Below are 23,713 nucleotides of genomic sequence, written 5' to 3' on the forward strand. Positions count from 1 at the left end.
TTTTCAAGACATTTTTACCTACTCTTTAATTGCAATTAAAATTTAATTATTTACTCGAGAAAGCTGATCTTCAGTATAATTATAGTTTCATATAATTTGGCTTTGTCCTTACAATAATTGTCATACAAAGGAAACGTGCTGTTTAATGATATATGTAATTGTTTGTAACGATTACTAAAAAAACGTTATCTTTTGTTCGTAACTATTAATACACTGTAATAAATATATTTTTTAATCATTTCAACTATTCTGACTATATGGTTTTCTTATAGAGCCACAATTTTTTTTATTTATATAGATAAAAATAAAGATAAAATTTGATTTAAATTAAAAATTTATGAAAAATGATTTGCGTAAAGGAACATTTAGTTTAACTCCGCGTGTTGTCTAGAATATAATTTAAAAAAGTAGGTAATTTCTGTAAAGGAACCAATAACATTTTATAGTAAAATGCAACGTTACATGAAAGTTAAGATGTTTCAATAAAAATAACCGAGGATAACTTTAACTACAAGTTGTATTTTTTCATCAGATAATGCGTTTTAATACATGATCTAAAAATCAAATGAAATAATATGTACTTTCTGAAAAACTGAAATAAAATATATTTACACTCAGCACGTGCCAATACTTAAAATTGTTGATCAAACGGAACAGAGAAAATTCTGAAATGTAATTTCGATAAAAGGAAAAGTAGACTTCTAAGAAATTATTTTAATTGTCGATTCGTTATTTTAATATTAAATTTACGTTGAACTGTAACCTAGTTACTTCGTTTTTGTTAATGATACGTGTTATCCTAAAACATTTATCAAAGAAAGAACGTCTTGTTCATAGTCTATTATTATCCGAAATATAAACCTCAAATTTAAACGCTGTATGTTTTGTGTATTAATAATTAAATAGGTATGAAAAAGTCATATTTCTTTTATTACTAACGGTCTGCCCCGACATTAATCTGCTGATTTTTTCAATAAGTTGTAAATATAGCCTATATTACCCAAAGATACAAACAATCTCATACAAAAATATAAATATTTACTTTATGTAATACAAAGCTCGTTATCTCGATAATTTATTTTACATTTACATAAGAATAAATATTTCTTACATATTCTGATCTTTGCTTTCATATAAAGTTCACAAGCTTCAAGAGAACCAGCGAAGTAACTAATATGGGTTTTAATTGCTATACAGGATAATGTAAACCTAGCAGCTTGTACTACAGGTACTGGAGTATAGATTTAATATGTATAGGAAAATTGCTCAATTAAGTATAATGGCAGGAGAGTTCGTGTTAGCTTAGGACCAAATAAGTGCCTACATCAATATTATACCTTCCGTAATGTTCATTGTCAGTAATCTTAAGACATACATTAAGCTTAAGTCTAAATTTAACAAGTATTTTAGCTTTTTTTTATTTCAACAACGATAAACCTCTTACATTACCCTTTGAGAACTTATAATTTTATTTACTATATGCATAAAGTACGCTACCATTTACTATAATTGAAAAGGGGAAATCTACAATCCGATGCCCTTTTCAGATTATCAAAATATCAGTTATTTTAATTCCCTGCTGTTTGGATGTTATTTTACGTATAACGGGAAACTATGTATGCGATTCTCAGAAAACATTTTTGACGCATCATATTGTTCAGCCTTCACAAAATCAGCAAAATTGCTGGGAAAGGTATTCCAATACCGGAAAAAATCACTTAAGATGACTTTCCTCTTGACCTTCACACTGACCAATAGACAGATGGCTGTTCTTGCAAAAATTGCCTTTTTGAGCGTGATGGATAAATATATCCTAATTTTCTAGGCTCATTATTCATTCGTATTTTAGCATGTCCTTGATCAACTTTTAAATGTACTATAAAATGTTAACGTTCTTAAGTGGTAACTGTAAAGTGTAATATTTTTGCTGTATGTTTTTTTTTTATAGAACATTACTGATTTTTGTTGATTACTGCTAGTATAACCCTGGAAATTCCGCATTACAGATAATGACGTTAATCGAATTGACGATCAACAATACAAGGGTCGTTCAAAAGTTGATTAATGGTAACAAATTGTGTAGCAATACTTACAAGGCTTACTCAAGACAAAAGAAACAATCAAGAAAAAGATTCTTAGCCAAGGAACCGACAGTGTGAAGGCACTTTGTCTTGTAACCTATAAAAACGAGCCAACATTCTACGTAAAATAGTGAACGTGTGTGTAATGCAAGGTATAAGAGACCACGGATTTCAAATTGATTTTAATCAAGATTTCTCAATGTCGTCCAATCTACTACATAACCAGATACTCAACACTGCCTTAGATTTCTGTGACTGCCTGAAAACTGTGTAGTTTGTGTGAGTTTTATTTTTTCAATTTTCATTACTATATTTTTCTACATCTGATGGAACACCATCGCCACCAATTGCTTGCTTACTTCAGATTCTTCTAGTGATTGCAGACTCAACAACTTTATAATACATACATATATTCGGCCTACACCCTCTGTCTTCTTTGCCCATGAGTAGGGATGCCTACAGGTTCTAATTGATTGACGTGGAATAAGTGATACCTAGATGATCTTATGTTCCAAAATAAACGTATTTTATTTTATTTTTTTATTTTATTAGTAGCCTTATAGTAAATTAACCTTACTTTTAAACTCGCAGTTTCTTATCACTTGTTGCTACTGACACAAGTATTTCCTAATACTTTTTTCAACGAACACGATTTTCGATAGCTGGGCTTAAATATACGCTATTACTGATAGCTTTTTGGCACAAATATAAATGTAAGAATTGATATTTCTACTAAAACGTTACATTTGAAGGGGTTTTGTGCGAGGAATTTTAAGTACTTTTATGATGATATTGTTATTTTGGAAAGGTTTTTCCCACTTTAGGTAAAGTTCCAACTTGGCAAGGATTTAATTTAGGTACTTCTTTTTAATACATTCTTCAACTCCTTGCATGCATGTTTTGAAATACACTTACAGTAATAGAAAATATTCATTGTAACGTTTTCAAAGTCGGATTTATGCTCAACATAGTAAAAATTTCATTTGAATTACAATTTTATGTCACGGCGCTGGAATCAAAGATGGCCGCGTTCCTTAGACTTCAATAAAAGCTCGAAAGCTTCAAAAGCTTTGGGCTCCAAAAGGTTTAGTTGGACATTTGCGGAGTGCAATAATGTACCAACAAACATTCACTTTATGTATTGAAGAATATCTTGCTAGACTTTCATTTCACGTATTTCAAAGTTACCTTAGATATTATTCTAATTAGGTACTTTTATACAAACTTTTAGTATTGTTTAGATTTTAACCATAATCAAAGATATGGCCACGGTGATGGTTATCAAATAATCTTTGAATATTCTAAAGGGACTATAGTTTCGCTTGCCCCGAGGAATAAAATCGTAAAGTAATTGTATTTTTTTCTAATTTTTGACTTTTTTGTGTACGAACTGGTTTCATTTTATAATAAATAATTTATAATTTAAAAACTAGTTTGATGTGATAAAAATCTCGAAAGTAAAGACAACATTGCGATCCGTTTACCGCTGCCACGCCTTAAACCTTGTAAAGTAAACAAATTTAGTCAAAACATCACCAGGCAGTACCGCTGGGAATTTCAATAACCTACCGTGGCCTGCCTTCCGATACAACGCTACATTGAAATACTTTCACGAGACCATGTTTAGGAAATTTCTAACTGGATTTTCGCTTGTAAAGCCTTAACTTGTCGTAATATTTTAAGAGAATTCACCTCACAACAAAAGCTTAGAAGTTTTTCTTAAAGCTTTTGAACTCTTGCTTTACTTACCAAATTTGATTTAACCCGTACATATAAAACTATTATAAAGAAAATAGCAGCACATATAATATTAGTAAATATCCTATTTGTACAATATATAGAACCACCATATTGTTAAGTCAATATTAGTTTTACAGTACAGAAATATTTCTTCGTCTATAACATTTAATTAGAAATTATATGCCAAGATTTTAAACAAATACCTTTTTTTATCTTTTAAATCTAAGTGGATTCTCGTGAACCAAACAAAAATTAAGTATACCCGGAAATGTTGTATTAAGGTTTGCTCACATAAAGCAAAACCTTGTTGGAGGGGCTTAAATAACGTGATAACGCTCCAAAAATACGATACAGCTAAGCCACTATTTTGTGACCTCTAATATCAGTTATGACCCCAAACTCCTGAATGAATTATTCATAAGACTCCAGGGTCAAAGTTGTAAGAGAATCGAGTTTGTTTGTAAAATTCTTGGGTGCCTTGAGGCATGGGCCGATTTTAGCTTATCAAAATAACCGTTTCGGGTATCATGATTTATTAAAATATCTTTAGTTTCGATATGGAAGGACAAAGAATGTATTTTTTATTATAAGTAATGTTATTATAGGTTAGAGATAAAAGGAAATTCGTATTCGATTTGCGAAACTCATATTAGGTTCTGAAAGACATTTCTGTATAAAATGAGCGAAAAATATACCTAGTGCAGGCATAAGTTTTGATACAAATGAGAATACATTTTTTTAAATGAAGTAATGTAATATTAATAAAACTTATAAATATTTACTAAAGTCTCAGCAAAATACTATATTCGAAATAGTCACCGTCGCTGTCACTTCTATAACTCAATATCATCATGTCGTTTAGAGCACGTCTTCTAAATTGACCATTATTTGAATAATCTAAAGGCTTTAGGTCTAGGCTATAATATGAGGGCCAATCTTCAGCTCTTATTAAGTCCGGAATGTTGGCTTCAAACCAGGCTTGAGTAGTTCGTGCGTGCCCAATACTGCTAGTATATTTTTAAGAGGTCTAATGATGGGAGGTGCAATATAATACAAGACTAATAAAGTCTTTGATACACTTTGGCAAGTTTTCACTCCTTTTTATTTATTTATTTATTTATTTATTGGGAAACCAAACAGAGACATCCTTAATAAAAACACAGTCAAAAATAAAACAAATACAAACACACTGGATGCATCTACAACAGGTTACACTTATATATGATACAAAAAATAATACATGACAACAACACACATAAAAGTAATATAAAGTTATGACATTAAGAGTTGCTTTATTTTATTCTTAAACAAAGCAAAGCAAAGCAAAGCAAAGTAGTTTTCTTCACAAAACTATAGTATTGGGACATACTCGCCTCATCAAACCAAACTAACGCAAGATTATGACTACAACCACTTAAACAGCTACTTTAGAACTGTGAACATACACATTATCATTTTGCTTATTGAAGTTAATAATAATATTGAAGCTAATAGTGAAAATTTTATCATCAATAGATAGGTCATTTCTTTGCTTTTTTGCTTTTCACCTGTGTATCGCAGAATGTGTTTTGATCTACTACTACTACTACTACTACTACTACATTGATATAGGGCATGTCCTGTAAATCGACTATAAGCACTGAGCTTCTGATCTTGTTTTGACAGAGTCTTAGCGGGAATCTGTCTGTTGATAGTACTACCTGTACTTACCGGTTTAAGTATGATTTATATTATAATCATGTCCTACGTAGCTTTTGCTACGCCAGTATGCTACGGAGTATCCGTCGGCGTAGCTAAAGTAAGAAAGCAAGTCCAAAACTAGAAGCCACTTGCTATCTATTTATTTATCATTAATATTAATAGACAGTCTTTTGTTTTCGACATGTCGATTGTGTGTCTTCGACATGCCGTTTGATTGCTTACACACACACAGAACATAAAGGTAATACATTGGAATTGGTTTGAACGCACGAATTAAGCGTTAAAATGGCAATCAAAAAATTTACCAGGAATAAAATGTATTTTTCATATCTGGCAAGATTGAAAATGAAACACTCAATTTCATTTGCCATTGGAATTTAATTGAAAATATACATATGCGTGCACTGATTGGTATAAATCAGCTCCAATTCATAACTAACTTCAATAAGTGTACTTAGTAAAGTGTAAGTGCACTTATCTCTGCAGCACTCGTAAGCGAGCGAGTTTATTGCCAACACAATATTTGTGCGCGCCAGCTCTTCATATCAACGTACGTGTGGTGAATTAAAAATTTTAAGAGCCTTTTTATATTACGATTGCGATTTGACTTATACGATCTGATGTTAACAGCAACGATCTTATGCGCCTTATAATGGAAGTAACACTAATATCGTACTTCGTAATAATAAAATAATATTTATAGTGGTAATAATAATATATACGGTTAGAATAACTTTATTTCTCATAGGAATAAAAAAAAAAAAAATTCGCTTACTGAGAAAAAAAACATTACAAGAGACTAAATAATTATTACTACTAGAGCGCACAGAAGGTACCTATACAAAAATTCAAAAACAAATACAATAACAAAAATGCAGGTAGACACAACAGACTCGAAACAAAAACATAGGTTTAGGTTTATCTTATCAATAACATAAATTTATGTAATAGGAGGCAAACGGGCAGATGGCAAATGGTCACTCACATTACCAGAAGGCTCGTAAGTGCATTGCCGACTTTTTAAGAATTCGTACGCACTTTTATTGAAGCGGCATATTAAATCGAATTGTTTCGGAAATACTTCAGTGGGCAGCTGATTTCACTAAGTGGTGGTGCGCGACAAAAACTTCCTGGAGAAACGCTCAGTTGTCGCGGATGACGGACGACGGACATTAAGTTGATATGGATGGCATTTTGTATTCAGCCTTGGCGTCCGATGATGAAACTCAGCTGAAGGTATTAGTCCGAAAAATTCCACATAATATATCATTGATACTTAAGCGAAACGCGCTATAATTTTGTCTTGTGTTTTAATAGCCGCTAGTGTTTATCTAGATAATTTAATAATGAAATTAAAATATTTGAACCATAATAATTAAGTAGATTTCTGACATACTTGAAGTATTTCAACTATATAAAATTAGTTATCATATATGTATGTATGTATGTTATATTTAGTTCAAATCAAAGAAACTAAATGAATTTATTTTCTATCTATGTAATAAGGCGATAATTCAAATTCTGTAATTTGTTAAATGTATGCAGTTATTAATATTTCAGTGTAGTACCAATTGCCACATATTTCTACTGATCTTACAAATAAAAACAGCACTGTCATTACAATTCCACGATTTACTGGTTTTTCTTTCACATTAAGAAAGTATCAATAATAAAAAATAATAATTACAATGGTAAAAGTCGTATAACTAAGGTTGAAATGGACTGAGGGTTGAGATGTTTAACACGTTCAACATCATACTTTGCTAATGCTTCATATTTTCCTTGTAAACCCGTCATTAACTGGCTTTTGTCATAAACACCTAGTGTTAATATTGATAGCAAATTATCGGTTTTGTCATTACATACAAATGATATGCTAAGCCAATGTCATCCAGAATTTTAGGTGCTAAATTGGTGAACAATTTTGGCATATTAAACGATTTATGGGATTAATCTAGGCACTAGCTCATCCGAACTATTTGAGTTTTGACCTCCTACAAATTTATGACGACCTCGTAATTTATCGTTTCTTTTATCTTTTGTAAAATATTAGAGACCCTCTATAATTAGTTTTATTTATCCCAAAAAAATGATATTTCACTGTTGCTTTAAATATATTTTAAATTAATTCACTACAATTACTATTAGTCTACTTATTTTCACAAAAACAAATTCTAATACGATATAATATAATCTAGTCTTTTTCGTATATGTAGACGTAATAATTTTTTTTTCTTATCATCTAAGGTCTTTACGACGCTCGAGTAAATCTTCATTTAGCATCGTGGGCTCCCCTACAATAAGCGTGGTGTTGAGCAGTGAGGACCAAGTGGCTTCAGCGTGCGACTCTCAACCCTGAGGTCGTAGGTTGAATCCTCGGCTGTGCACCAATGGAATTTCTTATTATGTGCGTATTTAACATTCTTCAACAGACAAAGTGTTGTTGTATCTGTTGATAGTATACGAACATACGGCTAATAGTATTGTCTTTTATTAACATAACTTTTACACATTTAAAGATTTTTATCTTCCGAGACTTCCGTCACCACTGACTTCCGTCACCACGCACGCTGTAAAGGACGCGAAACGTAGGAAAATTTTTAAATTATTTAAAATAATTATACATTTATAATAATATATATCTTCAATCCGTTGGAAAAGTGCTTTCTTTATAAGGCTAATAGCTAACTTTTGACGTGTCTGTGACATGACCGACGGCCTCATTTTGTTCAAGGCGATCACTGCAATCGTATTTTCTTTAATACCTCATTTCATATTGTAATTTGATAATAAACACGAATACATATGTGAATTGGTGTAAAATCGACAGAAGTTTTAAAAATTATATAAGTGTTCCAGATTAAAAATACATAATTGAAATAAAAAAAAAAGATTTTATGTAACAATGGACTTTCTTCTGTGTGCGTATTTAACATTCGCTCGCATAGTGAAAGAAAACATCGTGAGAAAATTGGCATACCTTAGACCTAAAGGTCGTAGGCGTGCGACAACACAGGAGGCTAATCACCTACTTGGATATTAGCTAAATAAATGATCATTAAACAGATATATCTGAGGTACAGAACTAAAAAATTTGTAGCGGCATTGATTATTTTTTTTATTTTATGCGTGGTGTTGGTAATTTTTTTATTTGTTAATAGTTCAGTAAAAAAAAAACAGTTGAACACCTTATCTATGTACATTACATACTAATACTGCATGAAAACCTTTTTTCTTAACATCTTTAAAATTAACATGAAGTGGAACATTGCCGTACTTTATAAAAATCAGCCGTATATGATCTTTATGTACTTGTAATGTATGATTAATTTAAATATATTCGGAAGTCCCGTATATTTAATATTTCTGTGAAGTAATTGTAACTTGCACGTATAATTAAAACAGTTGCATGTTACATTTAAAGTTAATACAAATAACTTGTCGTAATTTACATTATAACATGTCATGGAAATTAATTCCCGCCATGAAATAGAAACTAAACATTAAAACGTGACTTATGCAAATTAATATTAAAATTTATTGCATTTCAAAACCTTATAATAGAGCATTAGCCGCAGTATGATTATAATATAATGATTACGTGTTGAATGTCATAATTATTATTAACAATAACATAAACAATAAATCAGTGGCACTACAACCTCTTTAGGTTTCATATATTATATTAAAGTGTGTGTGTGTGTGTGTGCCGTGAAATAACAGATGACAAAAGGTAAAATATATATATAACGAAGCTCCTAACACATGACCTCAAGGTCTAAACAACAAACTTATCTACTAATATAACTATCTTTTGTATTAGATGTACTTTACTACTACCACTACTACTCAAAGTCTTATTTATTTTTACAATACCATAAGCTGTTGTAAAGACAAAAAAGAAATTAAATATATAAAATATATTTAGGTTGTGTGTATGTTGAGGTGCTCAGGCGCGACAAAGGTTCTCGTATGAGGCTTCAATTCCGATTCAATTTAGATCGCTCCGTACGTGAAGCAACAGGATGATTTTATTTTTCTGTTATCAAGTTATATAAAAGACAGAGCAATGGTTTGTTGATAACTTGTTTCATGTCGCGGACATGTAAATTCCTGTTGACGTGAAAACAAAAATTACTTTTGAAATATTAATTTTACTTTAACTTAAATAAATCAGCACTAACTTTCCTAATTACTAGATTTTTTTTCTAGGACAAGGTGAAACGGTAAATGTTAAACGGTGTCAAATGTTAAGTGAGCTGCTCACAGCCACAACCACAGCTACAGCGTCGCCTTCCTTTTAAGAATTGGTAAGCTCTCATTAAGGTCATGGACACAGAAATAAAGTATTTTATTTTTGTATAACTTAGTTTAATTCGTAGCGTTTATACCTGAAATTCGCTATTGATTAAAGAGAGGAATAAAATATCTGAAATGACTTTTCGAAATACTATGACGATTCTAGTTTTATTTTATATCAAATAAATATGAAAATTAATTAAATATTATTATTTTATATATAAAAAAATTAAGATAATTTCGTAGTTTTTATATTTAGCAAATTCCACAAGAAATTTATCAATTTGCATTTGCTACTTACAAAACGATACGAGGATTATATGTACACAAATATAGGTTGAAATGAAGATAAATTTATTTTGAATTAAAATTAATATAATATGAAATGGTTCACCCTATAGGCGGCCTGCCTCCCGAGATATCTTAGAAGTTCACGTGAAAATGAACGAAAATTTAAGGTGTTCAGATGAAATGAATCACTACGGTCGAAATTCGCTTGACTTTAATGGGAATATTTGTAAAAGGTTGTAATTTTTTTATATTGAAAAATTTCGATTTTGAGCCATCTTTTATGCTTATATAAATTTATATTTGCAAAACGATTATAATTGACTTGAATTTTATAAAGACGTTTGAATGTTAGATTGAATTTATTCCTAAAAAATAATTTTTAAATGTATATTTTGAAGTAAGGCATTACATTGTTGATTTATTTATTTAGAGTTTAATTCTCAAATATAAAAGATCTCTGTACTGTTATTTGTAGTTTACAGCACATACTCGTAACTTGCTTTCTGTAATAAATATAGATTTAATAGTCATAGTAATGTGTTGCAGTGCGGCCACGGCCACGCAGTTTTTGAACTTAAAACTGCAGCTTAAAACTGAAGAACAAAACCAAACGGTAGATCATCTCGAGAGTAGCCCGGGATCCGCGCTCCAACATTTTGCTCGAGCACAGATTGCAGATAAAAAAATCTTTCATAGAACTGTCAAATATATCCGTAGCATGTTTAGCACAGTGCGGAGCATCGTGAAGAGTAGTTGTCTCCGGGGCCTGGTAAGAGACGTCAAGCCCACTCGAACTAAGTTGAAGCAAATAATCTTAGGGGCGATGTGACACTCACCTGCCTGATTGCGTGCCTAATCGTCTACTAGGGGTCTAAATTAAAAATAAATGTGTTACGAGGCCTTTATTTACATGTAATTAAACAGTTTTAAACTGTTACTGTATTTTTATGCTATCTCAATTTATCTTTAATTTAAAAAATGATTTATTAAAATTTTGTAACATATCGGCCTTATCAAATGTGAGGCGGGACGATTGTTCACCAATTCGCGTGAATCTTATGCATCACCCAATAATCATCATAGTCCCTCAGACGTTGCAGCGTAAAAACTTTATGAATTAATTCTTGTACCATGACAATGACCTATTAAAAGGACAATATTAAAAGTAATTTCAAAACTCTGTAAAGTACAATCATAAAACGGCTAAGAACAGATTAACGTTGTGTTTGAGTTGGGACGACTTTTTGCAACTTTTAATGAAGTCTGCGGTTAGTTGTTTGTCGTGATTTACATACAGGAATCTTTTATATTACTGCAGAGAGGTCTTTTATATTAGTTTTTTATTTGGGGTGATCATATTTTAAATAAAATTCAAAATTACATACCAGCTAGATCGTCCATTTCACTATTGAATTAAGTACGATAATACATTATGTATAATAATGTTGAAAGACTATGCAAACACGAAATATATGCAGATTATAAAGCTAACGACGGTGCCGCAAGCCTTGAATATATAGTCTAATAGCATTTACAAAAATATTAATCATGTATAAACAATAATACTTAATATGTTTGGAGTTGTCTCGGATTTAAAAACTCCGCAATACAACAGCTTTTTCAAGATATGTTACAAATTCAGACATTGTTTTCAAATACGGTTGATAGGTTTTTACAGTAACCAAACAATATATTGAACTAAATCATAATCGTTGAATGTAAAGACATAACAAACTCATTAAATTATTTTTAATTTAAGTATAGATTAGGACGTATTAAGCGTAATATTTTAATAAAACTTTCTCGTTTGAGTACTCGTCGCTCGCAACGCGTTCTTTGCAAAGCGAATACCATGAAATTTAATTAGAACTTCGTAATTACTATAATATTCCACTTGCTATCATATCACTAACGTCATTAATATTTCTGCTTTGCATTTCTTTCTATAGTTAAAAATCTAAATCTGGGTGGATGTCATGGTATTATATTTTTAAAATGTTTTTGTAATATGCATGGTTGCTTCGCTGATTTAATCCTATTATGTATAGGCGTTATACAGCACATATTTTTCTAGGAATATGTATTATTATTAGCTAATTCTCCGACTAAGTAGACGTGGTATATATGCATATAAATAGTATTTGTGAATGTAAATATAATTATTCAGAATTACTAATGTTCTGTTGATGATGTTTCTGAAATTATTATAAAACATTATTTCTTTTAAGTTAGTTTCTGGTATGTCTTTTTTTATGTTCTTTCGATGTCGTTCCTTCCTAAGAGACACTCACATGCATGCACCTACTACCGTCATGTACATGACCTACTATGTCTTCACTTCGCTAGCAGCTATATTGTTACAAAAAAGGCTGCATTTTGTTAAATTTATGTAATTTAATTTATTTAGATTACTATGATAATTCGTTGAGCAGTATTGGCCTAGTGGCTTCAGCGTACTACTCTCATACCTGAGGTCGTAGGTTCGATTTCGGGCTGTGCACCAATGGACTTTCTTTTGATGTCCGCATTTAACATTTGCTCAAACGGTGAAGGAAAACATCCTGGGAAACCGACATCTCTTAGACCCAAAAAGTCGACGACGTGTGTCAGGCACTGGAGGCTGATCACCTACTTGCCTATTAGATTTAAAAATGATCATGAAACAGAATCAGCAATTTGAGGACAAAATCTAAAGAGGTTATAGCGCCACTAATTTATTTTTACTTTACTATGATAATTCACTCTACCCTGTCCAATCATGATAATTTCATCCCACTTGAATAGGATGCACCCACACTTTGTAAGAATACCTACTTTGTAGCACCTGAATCGCCATTTCTATATGTGTGGTTCCATTTTCTGTGTGTGTTTTGTTTCGCTTTGTTTTGCGTCTATATACGTCATTTAAACTGTAGAATTTTTGAGTGTGAGTGTATTACATGTCTACAATACTTGGAACATGAAATACATGGAATTACTGAGTTTAGAAAGCTAAAGTTACTTCGAAGTAGAACTGACTTATGATGAAGTTTAATTGGATATATTTGATATCGTATGTATTTGTAAGGGAAATCCGCCTGTTCACAAAGTTAATAACTTTGTAATCAAGAAGGTTCTAAGAACTCCTAACAAAAGAAATATGGTCTTACAATTGGGGATATCATCGGTTTTCATCTTCTATCTATCATCATAATATTAAACATACAAGAATTTGAAATAAATTTTATATTTCTTGTAAAAAAATCAGTCCAATTGAAGTGAGTCAAAACTTCTCATTCATCTGTTTCTTTTCTTCATACAGTAAACTAAACTATTTGAAAGAAATAGACAAAAGAGTACCTAGTTTAGTAAAGGAGTGTAATTAGACTTACTATTTTGTTTATCTCGTAGCAATGTGATTCCGAATCCACGCAATCCCAGTGGTACTCAGAGACCAAAAAAATATACGCACCAAATATCCTTTACATTTCTCCGGCGACGCACATCAGCTTCTAGCTATGCGAGTGTCTATGGGCAGCGGTATCACTTAAAACAGGTGAGCCTCCAACCCGATTGCCTCCTATTACATAAAAAAGATGTATTCCATATGTTTACCGTAAGAATAAAGTAAAAAATGGTGGTATTTGTTTTTTAAATCTTTAACAAATTGGCATGTTTGAGTTTAAACTACAATATCTGGTAAATATGAAAACTATCTGCAATGAATCAATAAAAATAATCTTTCGTTTTAGATACCCATACATACTGCTATAAATCTCATTGTAAGTAGGGTTGTCTATACTCACAAATAAATATATTTTTAATATGTACATCTATTTACGTAGTTACGTTTTGGACAATATTACAATTACCTACTCTAAGAGTTGATAAACTCGTTTAGGAACATATTTTATGGTACGAAATAATTAATTGGCATGTTTAAATGTTTGTTAATGATTAATGTAATGGGTTATGTGAGACTTAATTCTGATTTAAATAATGAAAAAGTATACGTCTTAATAATTAGTTATCTTAAAAATTAACTATCTTTTATTATTTAAACAATATCAGGAAGTCACAAAAGCTTCCTCAGGCCCGTAATAAATAAAAAAAAAGCGCCAGCCGTAAGCTTTTCATTCACCTGTTAGGTAGTGTTACAGCTCCTTCAACCTAAGTTTCATGTGTTCAATACTGTTGGCACTGGTGTGTTTACGACAAAAACTCTACTTTTAATGGAATAATATTAACATGAAAGAACACAATCGGTTAGGTCAATTAAGAATTAGTCTAGCTATTCAAAGGGGAAACGCAGCCAGTATCTTCAGAATCTTGCCCAAAGGGACTCGTTTTAATAGTATATTTTAGTAGGTTGTAGGTTAGTTTATGTAAAGGAAACCATGTTGTAGTTTCATTGTATACATATTCTCTGTATAATAAAATAAATTTGTATAAAATGGCCTTGGACGAAGAATAAAGATATAATGAAAGACTTATGCGCCACCCCTAATGAACTTGCATACGAAGCAAAGCTGAGTACTCTTTAGTTTGCCTGAGGGTCTGCGATTCGGGTCAGCAGCGAACGCTCAGATATATCCAGCAAAAACTTCATTAACTTTAATGAATTGTGCCTCACCATTACATAGTTCTCAATTTTTAGTACAGTAAACTGACAGCACTTAAATTTTTTATAGTGCCTTTGTATATAAAGTATATACTTTTCTTACTTTTTAGTAGTAGATAGAGTTTCAAAACTTTACGTAGTACGTACGTACGTATACGTAACTTGTACGAGCCTGGCTAACATCATACCACCTGTGAAGGCACACGGGTACTCTCATTGACGGCTCCCACGCCACGAAGGAGCCGACAACTATTATAATTTTAAGTAGACATTTGCAAAATTGTTGTTTTACCTGCTAGTTAGTACTCTAAGAGCCTGTTTCACAATGTCCGGATAAGTTCCAAATAAGCTATTTGTTACTTATTGGTATGATAAATAGTATTTTTGCGTTTCACGACTGTCAGATAGCGCTATACGTCATGAAATTCGAAGTATCTTATTTGGAACTTTTATCTTTCGAAAAATTTATGTGTTGCATAGCTATTTGGCACTTTATCCATACATTGTGAAACAGGCCCTTATTGTACTAAAATGTGCATTGCATTAAAATGTAAAACGCCGTAAGACGCCGCCGTGAGCGTGGTGAGTCCCACATAACCTCCTCCACGAGGCGATTTTGCCGGAAAAGGGTATTCGTGAGGCAATTCCCTACGAAAAAAAGCGTACTGATACATACAGCCCAAGTAGTGCGTCACTGATTAGTTTACCTTTAAGTATATTGTAACGTTTAACTTTCGTCTCTGTCTCGCAATCTGATCAAGAAAGATGCCGTTCTTTTTCCACTTGATTTATTTAAAAGTTATGTTTTTGATTGCATAATAAGTAACACTATCACTTGTTTTCGTTGATATTTTAACTTTATAGCTTTTAACTGAATAAGTCAAAGTTCTTTATCCTTCTCAGTAATAAATATGTTTTATTTATTTTCTATAACAATTTCCGTCTCACGGAAATTGAGAGCGTGACCTCTGATCTATATACAGCCTTTAGCGATCACGTTTGAACTTAAAGCCTTCGATAAAATTTAATAGCCAATATCAAAACTTCTATTTCATAAATTCTCAATATGCAAATTTTTTTTTCGCAAAATAACGATAAAATATTTAAAAATTCAGTCAATTCAAAAGTATTTTGTGTTTACATAATAGGTATATATTTATTTAATTATCTGTCCCTGTATAACTGATAATGTATATTTTAAAACGTAAATTGTAGAATCACATTCTTTCATTCATCCATAAACTTAAAACCATCCAGGAAAAAGAGAGAGATGTAAATCCGATTCTGTTGAAATATTAACTTCTATACCGATATTCTTTGTTTAGCTTCTAATCATCTCTGTCATCACAATCTCATTCACTCTATCATTCACTCACTGACTCACTGATTCACTCACTCACATATTTGCACCCACACACTTACTCATGCATTCAGGCGTGTTTGTTTATGGAAGAGCTGGGAACCCTGACACAGGTTTTACTGACACATTTTTTACTTAAAAGGGTTTCCAAATCTTACACCTAGGAATGCAAATGTACTTAAAATAAATAATCACTATTATTTATTATTATTTATTTATTCTAAAAGTGCAACTGCAGGAGAAAGCTAGCCAATATTGCAAACGTTAACGTAACAATACTTCCGATAATCCTTTGATAAATACGTGCAACCGTTGTTCGTAAAAATACAAAACTCGTGGTGATACATTTTCAAACGATGACAGCTATTGGCAAATAAAATGAGAAATAGTGAGGATTTAGCCGAAACAAGTAAAAAAACCCGTCACTCTAAAAGGAATGACCGTCCTCTTGCGTTTAAGTGCTTTGAGCTATTTTTTCAAAAGGCTTTGAAAGTTATCTACGATCTTCACTATACGTTATATATTTTTTGTTATATTTCCGTACCTGGAGGTGAGACGCCCTCTTTAAGCGCAATTTTAAAATGTGCGAAATACGGTCGCGTCGAAAAGTGTTTTGTCAATCGTTTTGTCGTTTCCGCATTCCGAATGCTGAAAACTCTTCACCGTTTTTTGTCTACGAGAATTTTTGCAAATGCTCATCTGATTATTAATAACAAATACATATATGGCAATTATATCTATCTCAATTTAAGATTTTAGAGTAAATTATGTCTAATCTAATTGACTAAAAAGGATAATTAATAATTGAAAAAAAAACACCACTTTCAGTCTCTTTTAAGAGAAATACAATGTGATCTGTCACATCACATCAATGTTTAGCACTCAACACTGTTGTGAACTAATAATAATTCAATTCGAAAGATTTCAACCTAAACTACGTCCGTATAAGTTCATTAATAAGCAACTATTGTAAGCATCCAGTGGAGTTTAACCCAAAATTGCTGATAAAACATAATAATACAACCATTATCGAGTATTATGAGTTTAAATCGGCTGTGATAGACGAGATCATCATTAGAGTCAGGGGATTTGCATGTTACAGATAATTAGATCATTATAATTATGAGATTAGCCGATGTTAAATATTAATTTATCGTTGAATTATCTATGATATAGTTAGAGGAATTACCATGTTTTACGGATACACCATAATATGGTAATTATTCAGTGGTACACATTATATAAATATCGATTAATTATTTCAAAGTAGGTATTTTATCGTTTCGCGTAATGTGGTGTACTGGCTTAAGGAGGAGTGTATTCATTGAAAGTGTATTTTTTGTTCATGATAAGTCAGGTATCATTAATCTTTCATGAGATTAATTGTAAATTTTATATAAATATGTAACCACTACAATTAAAATTATTGTTAATACTTTTAGTCTATATTTGGATTAGTTATATATTAAAACGTTTCTTATTTGCTATTTTTCCTATTAAAGTTATCTCCATAAAAATATTAACTGTTCTCTGTCGAAGGTAATTGTTATGAAGTCTGAATCGCTTCCGGAAGATTTTTGTAGCCTTATAAACCACGCCCTCCTCACTGTATATTCGCGAAGGAGAGAAAATAAAAATTCATATTTTTGTCACGAACTTTATTATATCTTAATAATTTATTTGATACTTCTCATAAGATTTCATAACTGTTATTTATTATGATAGAAAGTAAGACGAATGTTTAAGGCTTTTTCACATAAAGCGTTCACGAGTAAGATTGTAGACTAATATGAAACATGAATGTAATTGTAATATATTTAAGAATAGAAGTTGTTTGTTATAGCCTGTCAGCTAATGCTAAACATAGGCCTCAAATCAGAAATATATAAATATTTAATAACGACCACGGACTAAGATATTGTAGACAGCTGGCATTTGGTTTGTAGGACACAGAAGTACTTCTGAAATTGCCATAGCATACATTCATCGGTCATTTAAAACAGTCTATTGATTCTGATTATATAGTAATACATCTTGTCAAATATAATTTAAAAGGAAGTATAATTACCCCGAAACGCTACATGTGTAAAAAACCTAACGACCAGACGCGAAATAACACGAAATCCACATTTATATATTACACAACACAAATAAATGAAGACACGAATGGTTACATCAAGTAAATATTTGGTTGAATGAAATCTCAATCTGGATAGGAAATAAATCAAGAAAATGTTACATACTATACATAAATTTTACATTATTACAGTCTTTAATATACTAGTTTATTTACAATGACGCCATTTTAAATGACATTATTATAGCGTGTGTACACAAAAGCCAGTCATAGACGACACAATTATTTTAATCGTATTTAGAGTATACGGTTTCCCCATAAAAATGCAAAGTAGTAAAATATTATGTAGGTAAAATACTAAAAGAATTACAAATCTCAATAAAATTTGAAGGTTTTTGTATGTATTTTACGTTCATTCAACAATATTAAGTAATTCATTACAAGCAAGAAAGTTTCTTCACCGTATGAGTGACTGCGCATATATAAATCACAATCTATAAATGCATAGTCGTAATTCGAACACACGGCTTAAAGGTTCATAGTCTACCGGCAACTCATTTGAATTACACTCATCATTGATGTGTTTTTTAGATATCGGGCAGGAAAGTCATCTGGATTGTAATGGCAGAACTATTACTACTTGCATTACGATCGTAATACTGTACTTTTATGGATTCAGGGTGTGTATCACTGAATATGGGGTAGCATTTTAAAGTCATTTGGGATACCAATATATCTAGATATCTGGTATAAGTTATAGTAAAAGTGCTTGACTTAGACTTGTATTGTATTTGTTCATACGAATATCATCTGATGGTGTATACGTAAGCCAAGGAGACTATTCTAGTTAATTTGCTATATTTCTTTTAAATATTGTAGAATTGTTTGATGATTTCCTTTTTTTTAAAAAGTACCGAGATTTTTTTTCTCGGCCAACACCCTCTGTCTTCTTTGCCGATGAGTAGGGATGCCAACAGGCTCGTATTTAATGACGGGGAATAAGTGATACCATGATGATCTTATGTTCCAAAATAAACGTATTTTATTTTTGTTTTTTTCAATGGTTCTTTTATTCCATCCTCATACCATTCTCATGCCTGGCTTTTGTGAATCAATTAAGTTATAATTCTGTAATATGAGGTTTGAATTACGGAAATCAATTTATTGATCCATTCATAATGGAATGTATTTACATAAAATTAAACGACGTCGCTTAACCTATGAACATTAAAATTTATGTTTTTAGAGACGATTTTCAATAATTAAGTGTAATTTTATCGCAAATGTTCATATACGATAATGTTGTTACGTCAAAGGTATTTCAGAAATGTTAGTCTAAAGAGACTTAAGATTTTTATCAGCGTAAAAAGAAGACACTTCTTAGTTAATTTAAACGAGACATTTAATAGCAATTTAAAAAATAGTGAGTTATAAATTATTGATCGATTGAACATTCAACTATTGAAAATCGAAGCATCAATAATATTTATTTACATAGACGCATAACGATATTTACAACTATGTATAGCAGTGATCCTAATTATACTAAATTCACTTTTACACATAATTGTAAATATCTTCCATTTCTCATACATTCATTTCAGACATTGCTGCCTGTGGGACTCTAGACTTTTGAGAAAAATGCTGAGGCGATGTTGGCTGTATGGAACCATTTCCTGGCGTCTGAGATTGTCCAGTCTGAGCCTGAACATCCGGCAAATTGCCACTACTCATAAACGTAGCATTTTTCGGTAATGTCATACAATTCGACGCGTTGCAAATCTGATTTTGATAACTGAACCCAACCTTTCTCGGCAAGGTAGTGCACTGGCCTCGATTGGGGCTTGTCTTCAAACTCGCCATTTGAATCCCCGTGTGACAGACGTTCGGGCAATTTGTATTCGTAAAGTGGGGTACGCGATTTGTCATAGCAATGATCGCGTTTTTATCTTGATGGTCGATATCGACAATCGTGCTCGAACTCTGGGAATGACCGACGAAGTAATGCGGATGTTTCGAAGTATCATAAGTGGAGTTGTGATTCCGTTTCTGTTGTTGAAGAGCTTTAACTTGCAATCTTGTCTTATCTCTTTGATAATAGACGCCGGCGAAAATTAGGACGTTGAGGATTAACAGAGAGCAGCCAATTGCGATTGTTACACTCAAAGCGGTTGAGTAAGCTGTGTAGCTGGCCACTTCTAAATTAGAAACGTCTTGAGTTTGTGAATTGTTGGGTTGGCTTTGAGTGACAGGGGCGCCGGGGCGAGCGGACATGACGCTGATACAAGTTGTGACGTGGGTGTCCATGGTGGTTGTGGGTATATCGAGCGTTACATTATAGGATTTGCGATAGAGCTCCAATGTGGGGTCGTAGTAATTCGCCCGCGTAAGGGGATCGGCCCGAACTAAGCCATCGTACATTTCAGGGTCGTTGTGGTTTCGGAATAGGTTGTGTTTTGCGATGACGTCCTTCATGCCAGCTCGGTGGATTTCCGGTATCAACCGCAACCAGACGGACAGCTGGTGAGCTCGGTAGTGGTTTTTCATACGTGGCTTCATTCCTGTAATAGAAGTCTGGATAAGGAAACGTATTTACGTATACATGACTCATTTACACATTAATTTCCGGCGGAAGTAGTTGTTTCGTTAAATAATATTTGAGTTTGGAATCTCAGTTTCAATTGAACATTTTAGTACCTATTTCTAAATATTTTTGATGCAAAGTGTCGTATTCGTCCCATACGATGCTCTTGTATTTATTCCTCTCCCTTGAAATCGGAAGTACCGACTCTTGTCGCTGGACCTCATTAGGATTCCTAGAAAAGAGAAAATAAAGCCTTAAGTTCGTTGTAAGCCGAGAGCAGACTTTTAAATTGGATTTCCAATTGCAGCTTACAGTCGTACACTTATTTGTAAATTAAAATTGTTTCGAATTTTAAGCTTAAAATAGTCATTAATGCAGCTTAAAGCTTGAAGCATCTCGGTTTCAAGTTAGATATTAGCTTTGGTATCGTACCAAGTTGATTTAAATCGGTGAAGCACTGAAATACTGAGTTTATTCATATTTAGCTACGACTGCGGATCGGAAAGACAACTAAGTAGTACGACCTTAATTTTTAATACACAAAAATAAAATCTTTTATTCCTCATTACTGCTTTAAATTTCTTACTAGGATTGCCTGGAAGAGATCACTTGTTAGCGATTAGGCCACCCGTTGCACCCCTTGTATTTTTTATGTATTGTGTTATTTGTGTTTCTTTGCAACGAAGTGTGAATAAATAAATTACTTCGCTTTTTTGCTAAACTTAATATAATGTTAAGAGTTTAAATATTTTATATTAATTTCAGACTTTCGCACAAAAATTGCCTTGATTAAAAGTGTTAAATAAAATTTCCTAATAATAAAGTAAATAAGAGCGGAATGCTTAACGAATGAATGCTAGTAGACATCAATCAAGGTTTTGGTAAGGAATTACCAAACCCTTGCGTTATTCCGTAGAAATATATCTCTGTCAAAACGTCGTACAGGGCAATTTAGTCTCACAAGAATATATGAAGCGTTTTATGCAACAGTTGTGTAAAAGTGGTCAGTGCGGAATGCTGTGGCCAAGATTGGGGTTGGGATGCGGTTATTTCCGTTTGGAATAAGTTAAACTGATTTTATACAGGTTAAATTTAAGGTACCATAGCGAAATATTTCTTTAATACATACGTAGATAAAAACCGTATAATTATTTATCTCGGGGAAAACGCTCAATAAAACTAAGTATCTGTCCCAATGGATATTATTTGTTATATCATGTGATTCGATAAGTATTAAACAATTTCAAGTATAATGATTCTGTAATCGAAACCGGAGCACAGTTATTGCTTTTATATTATACAAGTTTTATATAGAATTTGTTTCTCAATGTTTAGCCGATTTAGTAATGTTCCTAAAATTTTTTACCTATGTCCCAAATGAATTTCTCTATTTTACTGGGCAACAAAGGAATCTTCGGTTAGCGTGCAGCCTTTAAAATACATTCTAAATTGCAAATGTCTGTGTACGAGACAAGTACTCTCAAGGGTGTAATGTGAATTCCTTGGTCCATTTTGTTGGTAAACTAGAATATAAATAATATAGTATAATACTCATGATATACTGCGAACTACAAAGGGACGTTTTATATTTCTTACGTAGATAATAGACGATGTGTCTTAACAGTTAGTATGTTAATGATAGTATTTATTTAGTATATCATATAATTTTAAGTAATTTTATTTTTAGCAGAATTTAAAGGTGATGTTTCCATATTATACTATTTCTAATATTTATGTATACAATATACATCGAATCGTATAAAAAGTCATGACTAATGTTACTTAATTTACACTACGTATACATATATCATACCAACACTTGGTAATGCATAACAATGTAAAAATAGTAATGTAAGGTCGAAAGAAAACAATTTAATTCATAATAATATAAGACATCGAAAGCCATAAGGTTTATAAGGTCGAACCTACCGTGAGCTTAAATTAAATATCAATAAGTATGAAAAGATATCATAACTCACGATCATAATAAAGCGTCTCTCTGCCGAACAAAATAGGACCCAAGTATTTTCATTTATGAAACCTTATATTAAATTTACATTATTAATCATTTGATTATTTGATTATAACATTTAATTAATACCTATCGCCCTCGACAGTTAGTGTAGACTTAAGTAATATTTCATACAATATGTAATCATTTTACATACATACTTTTATATATATTAACTTTAAACTTTAAGATAGTTATTAAATTATTTAAGCAACGAAATAATCAAGTTAGTGATTGATAAATAAGGTTTATATGGCAATCATTTTGCAAACTACCGACTTAATGAAAGCTTTGTTCTGTTGCTTTTCGTCATAAATATATCTTGAATCAGATAAAATATTATCCTTGTAAAGACTGAATTATAAATATAAATTATACTAATAATTTTACTTCTTTTACCGCGAACCACAATTAGACAGACATAGTTAGCCCAAAACTGATTTTTTTTTGGATTTAGTTTCTTTTTTTTTTATAGAACCGGGGGCAAACGGGCAGGAGGCTCACCTGATGTTAAGTGATACCGCCGCTCAATTTTACTACTGTGAATATTTAAAGCTACTGTAGCTACAAACACATTGTGATATAAATCTGCTTAATGTCTAGTAAAAATATTGTAAAGTCAATTCCTTCCGCAAGCGGTCCCTAACATATGGCACGCAATGTGTCACTTGGTAACCTCAATACGAGGCTTACCACAGCATTCTCCGCAATATGTTACATAGACCATTTTATATTCTTAATGCTTTTAGTTATAACCCAGATTCTTGTAGAGATATCAGAAAATGCGAAATTGCAATTAATCTTATAAAAAACTCTTAGAATAAGCTCGTACTTGATATCGTATTTGATTCATAGGAACTTGTAACCCACCATTGAAAATAATATACTGAATATATTTTTTATATTTAAAATTACTATTTGATTATATAAACCTAAATACTAGAAATCATATATCACCGTGACAATTAG

At 31.7% G+C, this 23,713-nt stretch overlaps 1 protein-coding gene across 1 annotated transcript in view; it reads right to left on the reverse strand.

The window, feature by feature from the left end:
• Nucleotides 1-19,248: 19,248 nt before the first annotated feature.
• LOC111000968 (neuroligin-4, Y-linked) overlaps nucleotides 19,249-23,713 on the reverse strand; it is a 48,478-nt gene continuing 44,013 nt past the window's right edge. Inside the window, exons 10-11 of the mRNA XM_022270595.2 lie at nucleotides 20,847-20,965; nucleotides 19,249-20,710 (exon numbers count right to left, since the gene is read on the reverse strand). Of these exons, the coding sequence (XP_022126287.2) occupies nucleotides 19,737-20,710; nucleotides 20,847-20,965 (1,093 nt within the window). The 3' untranslated portion in view covers nucleotides 19,249-19,736. The remainder of the gene's footprint in view (nucleotides 20,711-20,846; nucleotides 20,966-23,713) is intronic.

Source organism: Pieris rapae, chromosome 10, assembly GCF_905147795.1.
Source record: "Pieris rapae chromosome 10, ilPieRapa1.1, whole genome shotgun sequence".
Taxonomy (NCBI): domain Eukaryota; kingdom Metazoa; phylum Arthropoda; class Insecta; order Lepidoptera; family Pieridae; genus Pieris; species Pieris rapae.